The sequence below is a fragment of the Trachurus trachurus genome, assembly GCF_905171665.1.
Source record: "Trachurus trachurus genome assembly, chromosome: 21".
Classification (NCBI taxonomy): Eukaryota; Metazoa; Chordata; class Actinopteri; order Carangiformes; family Carangidae; genus Trachurus; species Trachurus trachurus.
Window position 1 is genome coordinate 32,163,011 of NC_139899.1, and position 18,494 is coordinate 32,181,504.

An 18,494-nucleotide genomic window follows, 5' to 3' on the forward strand; every position below is an offset into this window, starting at 1 on the left:
AATAACTCTGAGTGGTTGAACCTCGCTTGTGGCTGCAGCAGGAAACCGCGGCGGTGTGGGAGCTCCACCCGGCCGAGACGCTCCGGAGAGGAAACCCGAGGCCTCGGCACTAAACACACAGCTGGAAGGAACTCAGCAGTAAACACACAACACATGATGACGACCTCTGACCTCTCTGGGTGTCTCCTTCTGTCTTTATTTACTGCAGCAGCAGCATCATCATCACCACATCGTTAAAGGGATAGTTCAACATTTTGGCAAATTGGCCCATTGCCCATAATCCCTATAGTCATAGCAGTAGGTTCGTTACCTTTAATTGTCGGTGCAAGCTATTTTTAGAACGGCGGAGCAGAGCTGTGAGCTGCTCAGAGCTACGATACAGAGGCAAAATCTGTTTTTTTTTTATTATTATTATTATTATTATTTTGAACATGAGAAAAATGAAATAATAAGAATTAAACAACACAACAAATAAGCAATAACGACAAAATAATAAGGAAAAGTCACAAAAGGAGTGGGAATAAGTCTAAGCTTATCTAGTCCCGCCCTTTCTCCCTGTACAATAACTTAATTGAATCCCTGAATGTAGAAAAATCAATAGCTCAACTCATAATAATTATAATGATAATAGTAATAGTAGCCTATGCCATACAACTGCATTTATAGGAGGGAGAAAGACAACTTTTTACTTGTGGAGAAGAGTTTATTCAAGAGAAGAGCTTTTATCATTAAAACGGAGCAAATCTGAAAGATACCACCTTATTCCAGCTGAGATGAAGAAGTGTTTGCTTTTTAATTCTTCTGCAAATGGTAGATGAGCTGACAGAGAAATGAATTTCCTTTTGGATATTGATAAAGTCATTCTTATTCTTATTCTTAAACCAGTGGTTCATAATCTGACTCCGTGCCATACAACTGCATTTATAGAAGGGGGAAAGACAACTTTTTACCCAATGTTTTGGTGAAATTTGAGTTCCCTATTTATCTCCGTGTGTGTTCTTTTCTTTCTTCTGTCTTCCTCAGTATGTTTTTGTCTATTTGACCTGTATTTTTCTGATCATTTACCCTAATCTGACTTTGTAAAGTGATCTTGTTGTTCGTGTTTGTAAAGTGTATTGAGACCATGTTGCACCATGCTGATTTTACACTTTAAAGGAGCATTATCATTATCGCAAATACAGCAGTAATAGCAATAAAAAAAACTGAAGTATGCAATAAACGAGGGGAGCCATAACTATATGAATACAAAATATAGCCCACAGTGTAGTGTCTGTGGAGCAACTGCAGAATTTCTTTTTGTTATGAGACAAGCCGGCCCGGCCGCTCCTGAACGGCATGTTATGTAGGATGTTTACTTCATACGCTGCACCACCGGCCCCATCTAGTGGCAGAAACAAAGAATTGTAATTTGCGATAATGCTCCTTCAAATAAACTAAACTAAACTAATATAAGTGAACCATAACAAAACAAAGACACAGTGAACATAAGAGGATGAAGAATTTAATTTAATTCAGTTTATTTGATAGGGACAACGCAGGTTAATTAACATAGTGACACTTCCACTCGTTACAAACAAGTCAATGTGACTGATGTTCTGCATACAGAGATTATGCTAGTTTCCAACTCCCGTCCCTAGTTAGGCTTTTAGTAGAAACAAGAAGGTAAGAAGAAAGACATCAAAATTACATAACAACACTATAAAATGTACAATACATCTAAAATCAAACCAAGTCATGACACATTAAAATGCATAGGCTACAGTTCTGAGTTTGTTTCAGCCAGATTTTAACCTTTGTATTAAACATTCTAATGTCTCGGGTTAGTTTTATTTTGGTCGGTAGTGAATTCCACATCTGGGAACACTTTATAGAGAAGGCTGATTGCCCAAAGGAGGGCAAGAAGAAAAGAAGAAAAGAAGAAAAAACAAAGAAACAAAAAAAAAAGAAAAAAAGAGTAAAGAAATAGAAAATCACAGATGCCTTCTAACCATAACATAAAAGTAATAAAATACACAGAATACAAGCTATTATACAAAGATGAGGCCTAAACAGATACAGAATGACAATGGACAACATTTGCATCTGCTGTCAGGTTCAACCACATGAACAAAAAGGACGACTTGCAGACAGGGCTCTAGTTAGTATATAGAGTATCTTTGTCTGGGTTGCAACTTGAATTTCTTCTTTCAAATCATTTATTTTTCCCCATCTGCTGTGAGGTTTCCCATCATGCTCTGCTGCTCTGTCTGTTGATGCAGATTCACAGCATCATAAACAACCGGTGAGTGAACAAACGGTCCAATCAGCTGGATGTGTTGATCTGTGTGGTGGTGGCGCCATCTAGTGGAGGAGGAGTGTCTTCTACCGGTGTTCAAACAGACCTCAGGGTTTCTGTTTTATACAGACACTGTTTCAATCATTTAGTTTATTTTAAATAAACTGAACAAAAACTAAATGTCAACTTTGCAATGTATATTTTAAGTCTTTGGAATTTTTTTCTTTTTTTTCTTTGTTCTGTTTATTGTAATGTTTATAAATTTTTTTACGATACGATTTCTTGTTCATTGCCCATTTATAATCAACATCAACATAATAATAATAAATAATAATAAACTTTATTTCTATAGCACCTTTCAAAACCAAGGTTACAAGGTGCTTCACCAAATACAAATATCATGTATATTGTAATAATGGCAATAGATAAGACAATAGAAACAAAGATCAAAAATATGAAGAAAAAAAAAATAAAACAAAAAAACATTAAGATTATTGCACAAAAGCCAGTGGGTACATGTGGGTTTTAATGCAGATATCAAGCAGCTGTCAGTGAGAGTTACTCTGACCAGGGTCAGTCTAAACTCTGGACTAAACACTGAGGGGTTTGTTCGTCCTGTGCTGCTCTCAGATCAGTTTAGTGAACAGGGAGTGCTTCAGTCTGCAGTTGCAGGTGTGTCTGTCTGTGTGTGTGTGTGTGTGTGTGTGTGTGTGTGTGTGTGTGTGTGTGTGTGTGTGTGTGTGTGTGTGTGTGTGTGTGTGTGTGTGTGTGTGTGTGTGGAGGGGAAACAGTTGTACTAAACCAGACAGAAGGATATTTGCAGTGAGGAAACACAGAGTTCAGGTTGTTGATAATCAGCCGCTGATTAACGACGGCTCAGCTTCACTTTGACTCATGCAGCCCAGTGTGTGTGTGTGTGTGTGTGTGTGTGTGTGTGTGTGATCAGACACCCGTGCAGACGACCAGTCTTACAGCTCCATGTTGTGTTACGGTTGTGTAACGACTGCTCTCTGCAGCAGCAACACAGCAGAGTGTTTACAGGACAGTGAAGAGGATGAGCTGTTTCTGTCTTCAAGGCCCCGACAGACCAACCTCCAGAGAACAGCGTGCACCTGTCTGCTGCTGCTGACCACGCTGCACATTTTACACATGTGCACACACACACACACACACACACACACACACACACACACACACACACACACACACACACACACACACACACACACACACAGTCTGACTTCCTTGCACCAGGGTGGCAGCGTAGCACGAACACACGACTTTCCGCGGTGGGGAAACAGAGTCACATGCCTCCTGCTTCACCTCGGGATCAAAACACCATTTGTTTTTTTTCAGTTTTTTTTTCTTTCCCAGGTCTTTTATTCGACTGTCTGCTCGTCTCACAACCTTTTATTAGTTTTGCTAGAGGCCGAGTGAACTGGCATTTAAATGTCAATGATAAGAGCAGAATGAAACTCACATTTCTTTTACTAAGCGAGGAAGAAGTTCAATATAAATACATATATATATATATAATAAATCTGCTGTTTGAATATAAGCAGCTTAGACTCTGTTATCATCCTGAGGGACATCTGGTTTGCACACAGGCGTTTAATTCAATAGTCAAAGACGTAAAAGCAGCACAGACTCTGGATCCACCTCGGTCCTCGGCCACTGATAGCTCGGCCGCTGTTTGAATTATTTCTTTTTATTCCTTGGACCAGTGTGTCTGTGTGAAATGCAGCTGTGAGTCTGATATGAAATAAATGATGTGGGAGCACAGACTGTCGCTCTGTGAATAGAAAGTTAGACTATAGTCTTCTTGGAAATTCATTAATTTGCTTTCTTGCTGAGATGAGAGGACAGACCACCTGCAGCTGAACATCCTGCATCAACACATAAAGTCTCTTTTAAATAAAACGTGCAACTGTGTAGGATTCATTGTTTCACACATTGTTTTTGTGTCAATAAAAAGATAGATTGACAAAACCTGTGGTCTTTATGCTAAGCTACGTTAGCTGCCTGCTGCTGCCGGTGGGTGTATATTTACATATTTAATGTTTAGAAATAAAAGTGGTGTTGATCTTTCTGTGTTAGTTTTAGCAGCAGAGTGAATGTTCCAGATTGTTAAACTTTATGTCACCACTTGTCCTGTTAGCAGTTACACTGCAAAAACTCAAAATCTTTCCAAGAATATTTGTCTTATTTCTTGTCAAAATGTCTCATTTCTAGTCAAAACTAATCTCTTTGCATTTTAAATGAGACTCATCACCTAAAAATGAACTTGTTTTTAGATCATTTTCACTTGTTTCAAACACATTTTCACTTGATAAGTAGAAAAATCTGCCAGTGAAAAGTTTTTTGTGTGTCTAATTAAAACAAACTATTTTTTATGTGATGAGTCTTATTTTAAGTATAAAGACATTAGTTTTGACTAGAAATGAGACATTTTGACAAGAAATAAGACAAATATTCTTGGTAAGATTTTGAGTTTTTGCAGTGTAGTTTGTGTCTCTGTGGCCGATTCTCTAAACTCAGTTAACTTTGGGTCGTCTGGTTTTTGAACCTTTCAACCCTGTAACAAAGACTCAATCCCCTCACAGTGTTTTTTGTTACAGGGTTGAAGATTTTGGCTAAAAGTCGCCCATAAGTCCATAATTAGCCATGGCATGTAGCATCACATGACTTTAGGAAATCATGAAATTATGATATTTTTCAACATGATTGTTGAATATTGAATATTAGTATGTTGTTACGGGGTTGAACTAAACTGGGGGACATGTTTTAGTTTTTCCTTTATTTGTTCGAGAAGGATAGTGTACATTAATGAACATTTAAAAAACAGATGAAATGTAAATGCACCCAATTATAGCCAAAAGGCTAATTTCCCCCTGCCAGAAGGAGCATGGCCTATAATAAAATAATGATAAAATAGATTTGCTGTTTCATAAATTGGTCTAATTGCCTATATGTTTTTCAGATTTTTGTATTGTTTTGGTAAAAGTAGTCAGGAATATTATTATATTAACCAAAAATTATCCTAATCGCAATTTTTATTTGTTTTAAATTCAATGAAAAAGTGAAAACGGGCTGAGCTAGTGTTAGCATGGCGCTAAACCGCAAGGAGTGGTTCAGTTAATGCTGCGTTCAAAACAACTCGGAAGTCAGAAAAAAACGAGCTCTGAGTTGTTAAAAATGAATTGAACGGCGTCAAACTCGGAAATTACAGGTTGGAAACTCTGGAATCATTTCAGAGCTCCGATTTTCCGACTTGACGTCATGACAACATCAAAACATGGCGGCCTTCGTCTTAAATGGTAGAATTAAACATTTTTAAGTTATTTGTTGAGGTTTTAATGCATATTCTTTTGTGTATTATTGCAGTATATGAAATACATTTATATTGAGCTGTGTGTATTTTTCATATTCAGCGATGAGCCACAATATCCCAAACTTCCTTCAGCTATCCATGTTTTTTCTCTTTCGAGTTCTTGCAGCGCGAACGCAATGATGTCGGAAGTTGGGAATTCCGACTTCCAAGTTGTTTTGAACGCAGCATAAGGGTTGACAACAAACAATAATACTTTGTTTTGGAACCATGTGTTAAAATTGTGTTATCACATAAAACATTAAACTGAAAAACGTGATTAATTATGTTATTAAATGCAGAATAATTCAGGTTCAAACAGGCAGAAATGGAAAAACAGAGATGAACTGTGTCGAGCAACAAGTGGTAAAATCTGAATCTTCTCTCGTTCTTGATCTTTATGTGAAATGACAAACGTGTCAAATTCCTTCAGTGTGCGAAACAACACTACTCACGGACACACACACATACACACGGACACGGACACACACTCACAGTGGAGTGCGACTGCTGAGCTCCGTGCGTTAATAGGCCTCACCAGCTGACCACATTCCACAGCTGTGTGTTCGGCTCAAGGTCCACACACACACACACACACACACACACACACACACACACACACACACACACACACACACACACACACACACACACACACACACACACACACACACACACACACACACACACACAGTTGGGAACACCTTCAGTAGAATAATTGAGGGGATTCAGTGAGTCGGAGCTTCGGCCTCCTTCACAGTGTTTTCCAGCGTCTGCAGGTTCATGTGGGATTTTAGGATAAATGCTGTTTTCTCTGTGTGTGTGTGTGTGTGTGTGTGTGTGTGTGTGTGTGCCAACCTTCATCCAGACTCTGAGGAGTAAAAGTCTGGTGTTTGAAACGAGGATGAGACGAACGCAGGTGACCAGGCTTCAGTATGTTTTACCACCATCATCACCATCATCATCATCAGGCCTTTGTACAACAATATGCAAGAATCACTCAGACAAGATTACAACCAAAGTTTGTACAAATATTAGATGAGATAAGGCGACAGAGTCAATGAAAGCATGAACAAGATGTTTAAAAATAGGAGGATAGTACTTCTTTAAAACAGCTTAGTGATTGAGATGATGTACTAAATACCCACAGGTAAAAGGTTCCAGTCATTTGGTCCTTTGAACATAAATGCTTTCCTACCTATTACAGTAATTAGGGCCACGGGGCAAGCTGACCAGGCACTGGGCCAGTGCCTGGGGCATTGAAGTCAATGGGACGGGCGAAAAAAAAAGAGCGAAAAAGAACAATCATTGGAGTTTTACAAACGTCTACTGCTCAGGCATACTTTCACCTAGAGACTTCATTTAAACTTTAAACAGTAGACACAAGTCTTGTGTATTGGCGTATTATTCCACGTTTTGATAGGTCATATAGTTTTTGACCAATCCCTGATCAATGACCATGATCATTTTTGGAGAAATTATGAGATTATAATGCGTGTGTATTGCACGGAATGTTCGTGTCAGAGTGCGTGACATCATCGGTTAGAGTGGGAGTGGGAAATTTTTCTCATTCCACACTCGGCCCGACCACAATTTACGCTCTGCACACATGATTTTTTCCAAATTTGTAGACAAACTTGTTCTGTTTCTCACAATGTGCTCAAAATATCTGAGAGATATACAGAATTTGAATTGTCAGCCTCTAAGTGCGGCCACGTCTGTCTCTGCTCCTCATTGACTCCAATACAAAGATTTTCTGAGAGAAGCAGAGCGGACCCCTGTTTTAAAATCGCTCATTTCTGCAAAATATTTACCGTAGAAACACCAAAATCATATCAAAGCGTTCAGGAAGTCCTTGTGATGCTCTCGGTCTGGGTTTTGTTCTGATAGGAGCTACCGTTTTGTCACAGTAAGCCGAAATGCGAGACCAGTGCAGAGGCAGAAAATTGCTCTTTTTCTTGACGTTTCTGTCTGCCTCAGCCTGGGGGGCCTCTATCGTCATTGGCAACCACCTCAAGTTGCCGTGGTAACCTCTGAGCCTCAGGCCAGAGCTCGTTAACTTTATAAACAATCCACCTAGAGCTCGTTAACATGTTTATAAAGAATCCACCTGGAGCCACACACACCAACACATACAGGTAGCTTCATGTGATTACAGTTACACGCACACACACACACACACACCAAAACACACAGGTAACATACACATGCGTGTGTATGTTATGCGTGCATCCTCTCCCGTACACACAAACACACACAGGTAACCTATCAAAATTTCCCAGAGGAAATTTTCTAGTTTACTATTGTGAGTGAGGCACTGAAAAGTAGATTGTCTGGTTTGATAGTTGTAGTACTGTTTTAGATAAGGCGGGTAATTAAGGTGAACATATTTAAAGCAGAAGTGAGTGATCCGGTCGTTTTCACTAATGCTGCGTTCCAGGCAGGCTTTTGAAATCGTAAATTACAGCTTCAAGTCACAACTTACGACTTTGTAGCGTTTCAGGCAACCCACTCGTGTTTTTCCGACCTGTTTTACCGGTGAAAGTCACTATAACGGCCACTCGTAACTTCCGACCCGTGAACTCGTACCAGATCGAACTGGTACCACTTCACGGTCGGAAAAATACGAGTTTCCTTGAACGCACCATAACAGTCCTCGTCCCTACGTCGCCACATTCACGGCGTTCCTTGGCTGCACACACAGCCCTGCATGCCGTTCTCTCTCCTCATTGGATAAAAACTGTAGGATACGATAAATGTTTTCTCTTCGGCTCAGAGCAGAGCAGAGGGACTGACAGACCCGTGTTTCAGTCCAAACACTCTATGTAAGTGATTGCTGTCGGAAGATATAACTATTTAAGACTTATATTAACACAAATATATCACTCACTTCTGCTTTAAATATAAATTGCACATTGTGTTTGTGTGTGTGTGTGTGTGTGCCAACCTTCATCCAGACTCTGAGTGTTTGAAACGAGGATGAGACGAACACACAGGTGATCAGGCTTCAGTGTGTTTGACCATCATCATCATCATCATCATCAGGCCTTTGTTTGTGTGACTCTCGCCCACGGCCTCGTTAGAGACGGACTGAAGCACCTCTCCTCTTCATCAGCACCACTCATCCTCTGCCTCATCGTGTGCTCATGCATGTGGACGTTAACATTACTGGCTTTCATCCGCTCTGCAGCTCGTTATCGCTGCTCTCTCCTCCACTTTGCTCCACATTTAATTATTTCAACAACTATACTGGACACAAGTGAGATTGAGTGTGAGTCCTGGTGATGTTGTTGTTGTTGTGAGTCCTGACTTTACACTGGTTTGTGATTTCTCTATGGATGATTGTAAAAAAAACAACTAAATAAAGCATTAGGGGCAGCAGTTACATTATATTCTCTATGTATTCTACAAGAGAAGAGTCATGTGGTTCACAACTCATCAATGAATAGTTTTGGGAAAAGGGTTTAGGATTAAATATGTTTGTTCTTCCTCTGACTCCCAGGTTATGAAGCATTTAAAGGGATAGTTCAACATTTTGGCAAATTGGCCCATTGCCATAATCCCTATAGTCATAGCAGTAGGTTCGTTACCTTTAATTGTCGGTGCAAGCTGTTTTTAGAACGGCGGAGCAGAGCCGTGAGCTGCTCAGAGCTACGCTACGGAGGCTCATTATGGGATTTCTTGGTTTCCCTCATCAAACTCATCACACAATCCAACAACTCCACAACGCTCTGGTGGACAAGTTGTGACCTGCACATTCACCACGCTATGAGCTACAGAGTTGTTTTAGAGGGAAATACAGAGACTGCTTGATGAAAAACTGTCCCTGAAGGCAACGTGCATCAGCGGTTTTGCATGAATTTCCCTCTAAAACAACTCTGTGTGGTAACGTTGTGTTATTATCTCATAGCGTGGTGAATGTGCAGGTCACAACTTGTCCACCAGAGCGTTGTGGAGTTGTTGGATTGTGTATTTGATGAGTTTGATGAGGGAAACCAAGAAATCCCATAATGAGCCTCCGTAGCGTAGCTCTGAGCAGCTCACGGCTCTGATCCGCCGTTCTAAAAACACCTTGCACCCACAATTAAAGGTAACGAACCTACTGCTATGACTATAGGGATTATGGCAATGGGGCCAATTTGCCAAAATGTTGAACTATCCCTTTAACAACGTCTATTGTTCTATTGTTTCTTGTTCATCACATGTGTAAAATAAACATGGACTTATTGTTTAGTTTTGTGAGTGTGAGCTGATCTCCTCCTGAGCCGAAGCTGCTGACGGTTACGTTTCAATTTTCAACACAAGAAGCTGTTTTTGTTCCTAAAACTCCGACAAATAGAAGAAAAATAAAAAGACTAATGAGTGGAGGAGAGGAGGAGAGCTGCAGGATGAGGAGAGCTCAAGGTTTATGAAGCTGTGGTTGTTTTTCACTCTGAAGCTGCAGGAGTGAAGTCCAGGTTTAAGGTCAGACGGCTTCACACCGCTGCTGCTGCTGTGTGTGTGTGTGTGTGTGTGTGTCTCAGGCTGTTTAATGAATCCTCAGCGTCTGACCTGGTGACGGAGGAGCAGATGGAAAATGTGTCACGTTATTGCTCTGATTATTTTCCAGCGTGGAAAAAATAAAATAAAATAAAACGAGCAGGTGTTGAGAGATGTTTGTTAAATGATGCTGTTTCTGATCAATAATACTGATCAGACTGATCAATAAAACAATAAAACATGAGCGTGGGGTTGGAGTTTTAAATGAAATATAAGTTACAGTTACTTCACTGGCAGCCCAAACAAACCTATAGCCTATATACTGAACAGTTTGTGGCGTTAAAGGGATAGTTCACCCTCTTCCCGGTTCGTCCAAATTTGCATGGAGGTATTTGGATGTTTTTTGGTGTGTCTTTTTGTTATGAAGACAGTTGGTATCCATTTGCAACCGTCATATGGACATGCACTGCTACGCCGAGACCCCCTGTAACTCAGAGAAGCCACGGAGGACTCTGAAACTTCTCCCAGCCCTTAGTCCACATGAGGGGGAGTAGTAGATAATGAGTGAAATTTCAATTTTGGGTGAACTATCCCTTTAAGAGCAGCTCAGACTGAAACAGCAGAACTCAGAGACAAGAGGTCAAAAGGTCAAAAAGGTCAAATTGAGATTCATAGTAAACTTGAAAAGGTGAAGTCAGAGCGGAGGACGCAGCTGCAGGGAAACCAGACCAGGAGCAAAGAGCCAATCAGGAAGAGAGGGAAATAAAAAACAAAAAACAGAGGGAATGATGGGATTGGAAGGCACACTGTAACCATGACAACATGTTGCAGCTTATCGATCACTTTTATTTAGGCCTACACGTCTTCTTTAGGATGAACTGTGTCAGTGTAACTCTTCTTCTTTTGACCTCTTGACCTCTGACCTGCAGCAGGTGGTTCAGGCTCTGTAGTTTCCTGATTGTCAGTGAACACATCAGTGGTGACGGTGCGTTCACTGACCTTTAGCTGTCGACTGTTAGTTCAGGAGGAATCTGTGCACTGAACTAAATGAAACGATTCAAACCAGAGAAGAGAGTCGTGTCTCTTTTAGTGGATAACAGATGCATCACGCCTGAGTCTGAATTCAACTGTTCCATCAAACACTTTAAAGGAGAATTACGGTCATTTTCTAAATAACACTCTACTGCTCTAGGTCTCTGAGTGCGACTATAGGAAAAAATCTGAGAAAAATCTGTGCAGCCCAGACCTAGCTCTCCTCCCGCTAGCTGCTAGTTCTCCTCCCGCTAGCTGCTAGCTCTCCTCCCGCTAGCTGCTAGCTCTCCTCCCGCTAGCTGCTAGCTCTCCTCCCGCTAGCTGCTAGCTCTCCTCCTGCTAGCTGCGCTACACTGCAGTTAAACAGCAAAGTAATGGGGGCAGTTCTTCTAACCGCGACTTTGGCCTCTATATAATGCTCAAAATATCGCTTTGCAACATGTTGATGTTGTTTCTATCAGTGTTTTCCATCCAAAATATCTTTTTCCTCCTAAATCCATGTTTTCCTTGCGTTTTTGTCTTTGTTGATATGGAAACAGTCCCGAGCTCGACAGTCGGCTAGTAAGGTCTACCCAGGAAGCTAGAGTAAACAGGGGTAGCCTAGGTGATAAAAACACACGTTAACACTGCTCTCTCATATCAACGCAGTCATGCACACTCACTGTTGCGTGGTGAGGAGCTGGTGGGTGTTGCAAAGCATGTGTAGTGATATTTTGAGCATTATATAGAAGCCAAAGTCGTGGTTTTAAAGTTCTGCCCCCATTACTTTGCTGTTTAACTGCAGTGTAGCGCAGCTAGCAGGAGGAGAGCTAGCAGCTAGCAGGAGGAGAGCTAGGTCCGGGCTGCACAGATTTTTCTCGGATTTTTCCCTTTGGTCGCACTTGGGGATCTAGAGCTGTAGAGCGTTACTTAGAAAATGACCGGAATTCTCCTTTAACGTCTCACAATTGGGGCTGTGGTGCAATGGATTCTGGGTAGATCAAGGCTTTTCTGAAAATACAACTGTAACAGGAAGTTTTACTTTGAAAATTCATCAATGAGTGAATCAATAAAAAGAAAAGAAAAGAAAAGAAAAATATGATTTGGATTAAAAAGGAAAAAAGAAAAAGCAGTGATCTCATCACACTGTTGAAATTATGTGTGTATGGGAGTGTGTGTGGGAGTGTGTGTGTGTGTGCAGATGTGTCCTTGAGCGAGACACTAAATCGCCGTCGACTGTCTCCCGTGACCGTGACCTGCGTTCTGTCCACGCTGATGAAGAATACATCAGAGTTATGATCACAGCTGGTTGGGGGTCAGAGGTCAGACACAGTCACCTGAACAGTGTTAATCAATTTCCTGCTCATCACATCATTGATCCCTGAGTTAAACAATCACTTAGGAATTCAGGAATTTTAGGAATTTATTTATTTAAAACAGGGACAATGCACAAAAACATTAATCTTGTGAGACAAGAGAAGATGCCTTGAGCCAGGTTGTAGCAACATAGGTAAGAGACAGAGAGAATACAATATTAAGATCGTTGAATAAAAGTGATATAATCTGATATAATAATATTTTTAAAATAGACAGAGTAAAGTAGCAAAAGCAGGGAACAAGAGCGCCAAATCATGAAATGAATGAACAGCACATACTCTCTCTTATTCTCATCACACATTCAAACACAAGCACACATAAAGACAACTGTCCAACTATTTCCATCCCACTTTTTTAAGTCCAAGATTTTAACTAACAGCTATCACCATGAAACTTCCCAAGTTTATTACTCACATTAAGACAAATATTTTTTTGTATTACAAGTTTTGTCAAATTTTATGTTTAAATATGTAAATGAGGCAATATCTAATGAAATATGCGCTAATTTCCAGAACTGAAATCTGGTGAGGTCATCACCTCAACCACATCTGGTTTTATAGGAAGATTATAAAAACCACTGCTGGGATTAAACATTGACATTATCCCACAAAAACTGATTTATAAACTCTTCCTGAGTTAAAATATTCTTGCTGTGTTGTTTAGGAATAAATATGAACATGTTTTCTTTGCATTATTAGTATTATTCAAGGTCTGAAAAGACTTGATATTTTTTGTTATTTGGACTAATTTAGTCATTTTCAGCCAGTAAAAGCTCTAAATGACAATATTTTTATTTAAATTTTGGGAGAAATGTTGTCAGAGGTTGATAGAATACAAAATTTTACTCAAACACATACCTATAAATAGTAAAACCAGAGAAACTGATAATTCCAGAGCTGTAGCCTATATATCACAAATATTTTGGGAGTAACTGATGTCTACATTTTGTCCAGGGGTCATGGATGTGGTACAAATTGAAGGATCATAAAAAGTCTCAGCTCCTCTCTGTCGGTACCTGGGACGCGGCTCTCCTCCAATCACAGGCCGCGGCTGCTCCCACGAGCGGCGTGTGGGCGGAGCCACGCGGAGGGAGGAGGAGGAGGAGGAGGAGGAGGATGAAGGTGGGGGCTGGGGGGGCGGAACGACTGTCAATTGTGTCCCAGTCCTCCTCGTCCAAACTCGGCTGTTGTTGCTCCGAGGAGTGCGTGCGCGTGGTGTGGTCCGGCGCTGCGCGAGGACAGGAGGACACTCACCTGGGTGCTGGCGCGAGCGAGCGAGCGAGCCGCGGCGGAACTTCACTCCTTGTTGTTGTTTTGTTTTATTTCATTTTATTTCTCCTCCTCTTTGTGCACTTTGACATCGCGGTGTTGTTCCTCCAGAGGAGAGCGGAGCAGCAGCGGAGCAGCAGCCGAGCAGAGGCAGCTGAAACCCGGACACACTCCGCTGTGAACACCGCTGCTGCTGCTGGCTGAGTTTCGGAGCTCCGCCGGTCCGAGCTGTTTCCTTTACCCGGGCAGGAGGCTCCGTCAGGCGGCGTCGGAGAGCAGCAGCACCCGGGGAGCAGGAGCAGGGAGTGAGGACTTGTTGCGCGTCTCTCTCTCTGTTCTCTGGTGTTTTCGACTCGACGCGGAACAACCTGCGATGCTCTGATCTGGTTTGATTTGATTTGATTTGAGACCGAGGACCAGAACCAGGACCAGGACCAGAACCAGAACCAGAACCGGTCGTCATGAACCGAACCGGGCTGAGGAGGAGTTGAGTTTCCTGCAGCGAAGGAGCCGCAAACTTTCCTCTTCGGCTCTGATCCGTGAACCTCATTGCTTCACCCCACATATTTCTTTTCTTTTTCTTTTTCTTTTTTTGAATTTATTTATTTATTTTTATTTTTTATTTTTTTAAATTATTTTTTAACAACCCTACACCGCCTTTTTGTTCCTCACTCACCACCACCATGTCGTCGGAGCGGGATGGGTTTGCAGACGGCGACGGAGCGGCGGACTGTCCTATCCCGCCCAGGGTGCCCCGCGGCCGGCGCAGCGGCGTGGTTCTCCCCGGTGGAGGAGGAGGAGGAGGAGGTCAGGACCAGGACACCATCCTACTGGAGTCGGTGAGGGCGGCGCCGCGGAGGAGCAGCATCATCAAGGTGGGTCAGCGTGCATGGCTCGGTTCTGCTTCGGTTTGGGTTTTTAAAAGCGAGTTGTTATTGGAGCCATGTTGATGGTTTAAATGATGTTGATGATGCAACAAGTGTCTCAGGTCAGGTCCGCTGAGTCCTGGTTCTGGTTCTGGAGCTGCTCATGTTTGCATCTTGTGCCACTTTGTTTTCTCAGATTATTCTTTCTCATAAATGCTCATTTCCGGTGTGGTTGTCTTCTCGCCTCCACCTGTCAATCATCCAGCTGCACTGCAAAAACTCAAAAATCTTACCAAGAATATTTGTCTTATTTCTAGTCAAAATGTCTCATTTCTAGTCAAAACAAATCTCATTCTACTTCAAATAAGACTCATCACATTAAAAAGCAGCTTGTTTTTAGACACTTTTTACTGCTTTCAAGCAGATTTTCACTTGAAATAAGTAGAAAAATCTGATAGTGGAGCAAGTTTTTCTTTCTTATTACTACTTATTTCAAGTGAAAATCTGCTTGAAACAAGTGAAAATGATCTAAAAACAAGTTAATTTTTAGGTGATGAGTCTTATTTTAAGTTGAAAGAGATTAGTTTTGACCAGAAATGAGACATTTTGACAAGAAATAAGACAAATAATCTTGGAAATATTTTGAGGTTTTGCAGCGTGAAGTGGAGCGGACACGCCACATTCTCAGACCTCTGACTCCTCTGGGTGACAGTGAACACACCAGCAGCAGTGTGTTATGTGTGTGTGTGTGTGTGTGTGTGGTGGGGGGGTGTCACTGTTAAAGCATCTTAAGGGTCAGTTTGACAGGTTTAATCACCATGACAACGACATATGACAGGCAGCAGAGACCCCTCACCTACTGACCCACAGACGGACCTGACCGAGCCCCCGAGCCCCTGGCATCACGGTGACTTCACCTGGCCGTGCTCAGGTTGCAGGTCACTGGAGGAGGATCATGTGTTAGCATCATTAGCTCACCTGTCTTAGGTGTCATGGCCTCCTCCTCCTCCTCCTCCTCCTCAGGTGAGGAGCAGCAGCAGCAGCAGGAGGAGGAATGTGGTGGAGTGTAGTGTTATTGACTCAGCTGCAGGTTCATCACCGCTCTGTTTTCATTCCTGCGCTCTGATAAAGGTTTAGCTGCTCCTCGCTCGGCCCCGCTCGGCTCTTTACATTACAGTTTTTCTCGATTGTTTACACACATTTGAACGGCTTCTTCCCCACAGTGATCATTCATTTTATATGTTGTTTTTTAATTATAGCCTACATGTTTTACTTACAGTATTTTTTGTTGAAATGAATGCACTAATCTTGATCTGGAACGGTGGATGTGTGAAACATAATTTCGTTTTTATGTGACGCATAGGAATGACAAATAAAACCTATCCTATCCTATTTTCTGAAAGCATGCCTCATACTCTCAGAACTCTACACACAAATCCAAAAACACACACACACACAATGGGCAAAACCCCTCACTTCACCTGCAAAATGAAATTTTACATTCAAAACAAAGTTTTTTATTCTCAAAATGCTATTTTAGTCTCAAATGACACACAAACCATCATATGACTAGACATTTATAAGAACCAGTTGAACACTGATGTGCTCAGTGTAAAACACTGTGATGAATTGTGCTTGTAGTTTAGCGGACTTGGTTCAGGGGGTTGGCGCAACATGACAACAGGTCTGAAGCTGCAGGATCAAACCAACTCAAAACATCAAAAATGGGAGGAAAGTTTAATGAGATATCTGGGTCTGAACTTTGTTTTGTTTCTTCGTTCTTCTACTAACACCCTCCTGTTTTGGGAACCACTAATATAGTATCAGTCAAAAACACCTGTTTGATTGTTTCAAAGCTGGAGGAGACGTCTTTTAATGGTTTGGTGGTTGATTTATCATCATGAAGCTGCAGCAGATTGAAAAATGACTGACAGATGAGGCACAGTGGAGCAGTGGTTCATGATGTGACCTCTCAGCAGAAGGTCAGCTGTTACTGACTGAGACTGTTTGTCTCTGTTCACCTGCGAAGGTTTATCCACTGGTCACATGAACCTCTAAATAGATGTTTCCTTTCCATACAGTATAAAGGTAGATGTTTGTGTTAAAGCTCCATACAGTATAAAGGTAGATGTTTGTATTAAAGCTCCATACAGTATAAAGGTAGATGTTTGTGTTAAAGCTCCATACAGTATAAAGGTAGATGTTTGTATTAAAGCTCCATACAGTATAAAGGTAGATGTTTGTATTAAAGCTCCATACAGTATAAAGGTAGATGTTTGTGTTAAAGCTCCATACAGTATAAAGGTAGATGTTTGTGTTAAAGCTCCATACAGTATAAAGGTAGATGTTTGTGTTAAAGCTCCATACAGTATAAAGGTAGATGTTTGTGTTAAAGCTCCATACAGTATAAAGGTAGATGTCCATGTGTAGTGTGATTATAAAGCAGCTCTAGGTTCTATATTAATACTGTGAAAGTATCAAAGCCTCAGTCCACAGAGAAATGCACACAGCCTGTATTCAGAAACTGAGCCTTAAAACCAGCCGTCAGGACTTCCTGTCACTTTGTGATGTCACAACTAAGCCCCGCCCCCTCACCACCACCTGGACCCACCATCCAACAACTTTGCAGGATTTTAGTTTCTCTGAGTGTTTTATTCTGAAATCTGCTCTGTTTTTAATTGGATCACTTTAGAAAACAGTCAGCCTCCTTCTTTCAAAATAAAAGCACAGGAGAAGAAAATCTGGAGCTTTAAAGTTGCATCTCATACGGTGTCAGTGTTATTATAATTTAATGCGTCAGACTGTGGAGAAGAAGTGGTTTCCTTTTTAAAACGTGCGGTGTTTAGCTGGTTGAACGTGTGTGAGCAGTAGTTCTCTGTCCTGCTGCTGCTTTTCCTCTTCCTCCAGTGAGTGATGAGAGTGTTTGTGTGGACGAGGTCAGGACCGGACCGTGTGACGTGGGAGCAGCTGAGGGAGGAACGGGCCGACGCTCCTCTGGTCTGTGACCTTCTCAGACCGCTTCACATCTGACGCTAACGTCGTCCAGCGCTGTATTTCATGTCAGCGGAGGGAGGGAGGGAGGGGTCACGGGGGAGGAAAGGAGGGAGGGAGGTGATGCTGCCAGGGTCTGGACCGTAACTGTACGCAGCCCAGCGAGCCCCATCTGGACGCCCAGCTGAACACAGAGGCCTTTGACTGCTGCAGGAGGAGGTGGAGGAGAGGATGGAGGGATGAGAGGATGAGAGGAGGGATGTCAGCGACAGGCACTAGTGGTGGGAACTTTTACTATCCCACAATTCGATTCTGATTTTTTGGGGTTATACGATTCGATTCAAAGTTGATTTTCGATTCAAAATGATTTGATTCCTCATGATTTCTGCTTCAGTCTGTCGGTGTGGAAGGATCCTCATGATCTACTCCAGTCTGCTTTGCTAGACAGAACGACTAAAGTGTTTTTTTTCACATTTATTGAGTTTTAAACATTTATCCATGCTTAGACAGAATAGGCTTTATGCACAGCTCCACTACTTTCTGAAATGAGCCAGCTCCTTTATTACCTGTTTTACATTATTAATTGGACCAGCTGATTAATCCAGGTGTGTCTGACCTCACAACAATGGTCAGACACACCTGGATTAATCAATTGGTCCAATAAGGTAAAACAGGTAATAAAGGAGCTGGCTTATTTCAGGAAGTAGTGGAGCTGTGCATAAAGCCTATTGTTGAAACTGTTGCATAAAAGCAATATCACATATTGCTTAAAGCAGAAGTGAGTGATCCGGTCGTTTTGGCTAATGCTGCGTTCCAGGCAGGCTTTTGAAATCATAAATTACAGCTTCAAGTCACAACTT

General features: G+C 41.7%; 1 protein-coding gene across 1 annotated transcript in view; it reads left to right on the forward strand.

Annotated features, from left to right (window-relative positions):
- Window positions 1-14,460: 14,460 nt before the first annotated feature.
- The window catches only part of plcl1 (phospholipase C like 1), a gene marked incomplete at its 5' end in the record, with an annotated part of 162,087 nt that continues 158,053 nt past the window's right edge, over window positions 14,461-18,494 (forward strand). The window contains one exon of the mRNA XM_083996071.1: window positions 14,461-14,652. Coding sequence (XP_083852197.1) covers window positions 14,461-14,652 — 192 coding nt within the window. The remainder of the gene's footprint in view (window positions 14,653-18,494) is intronic.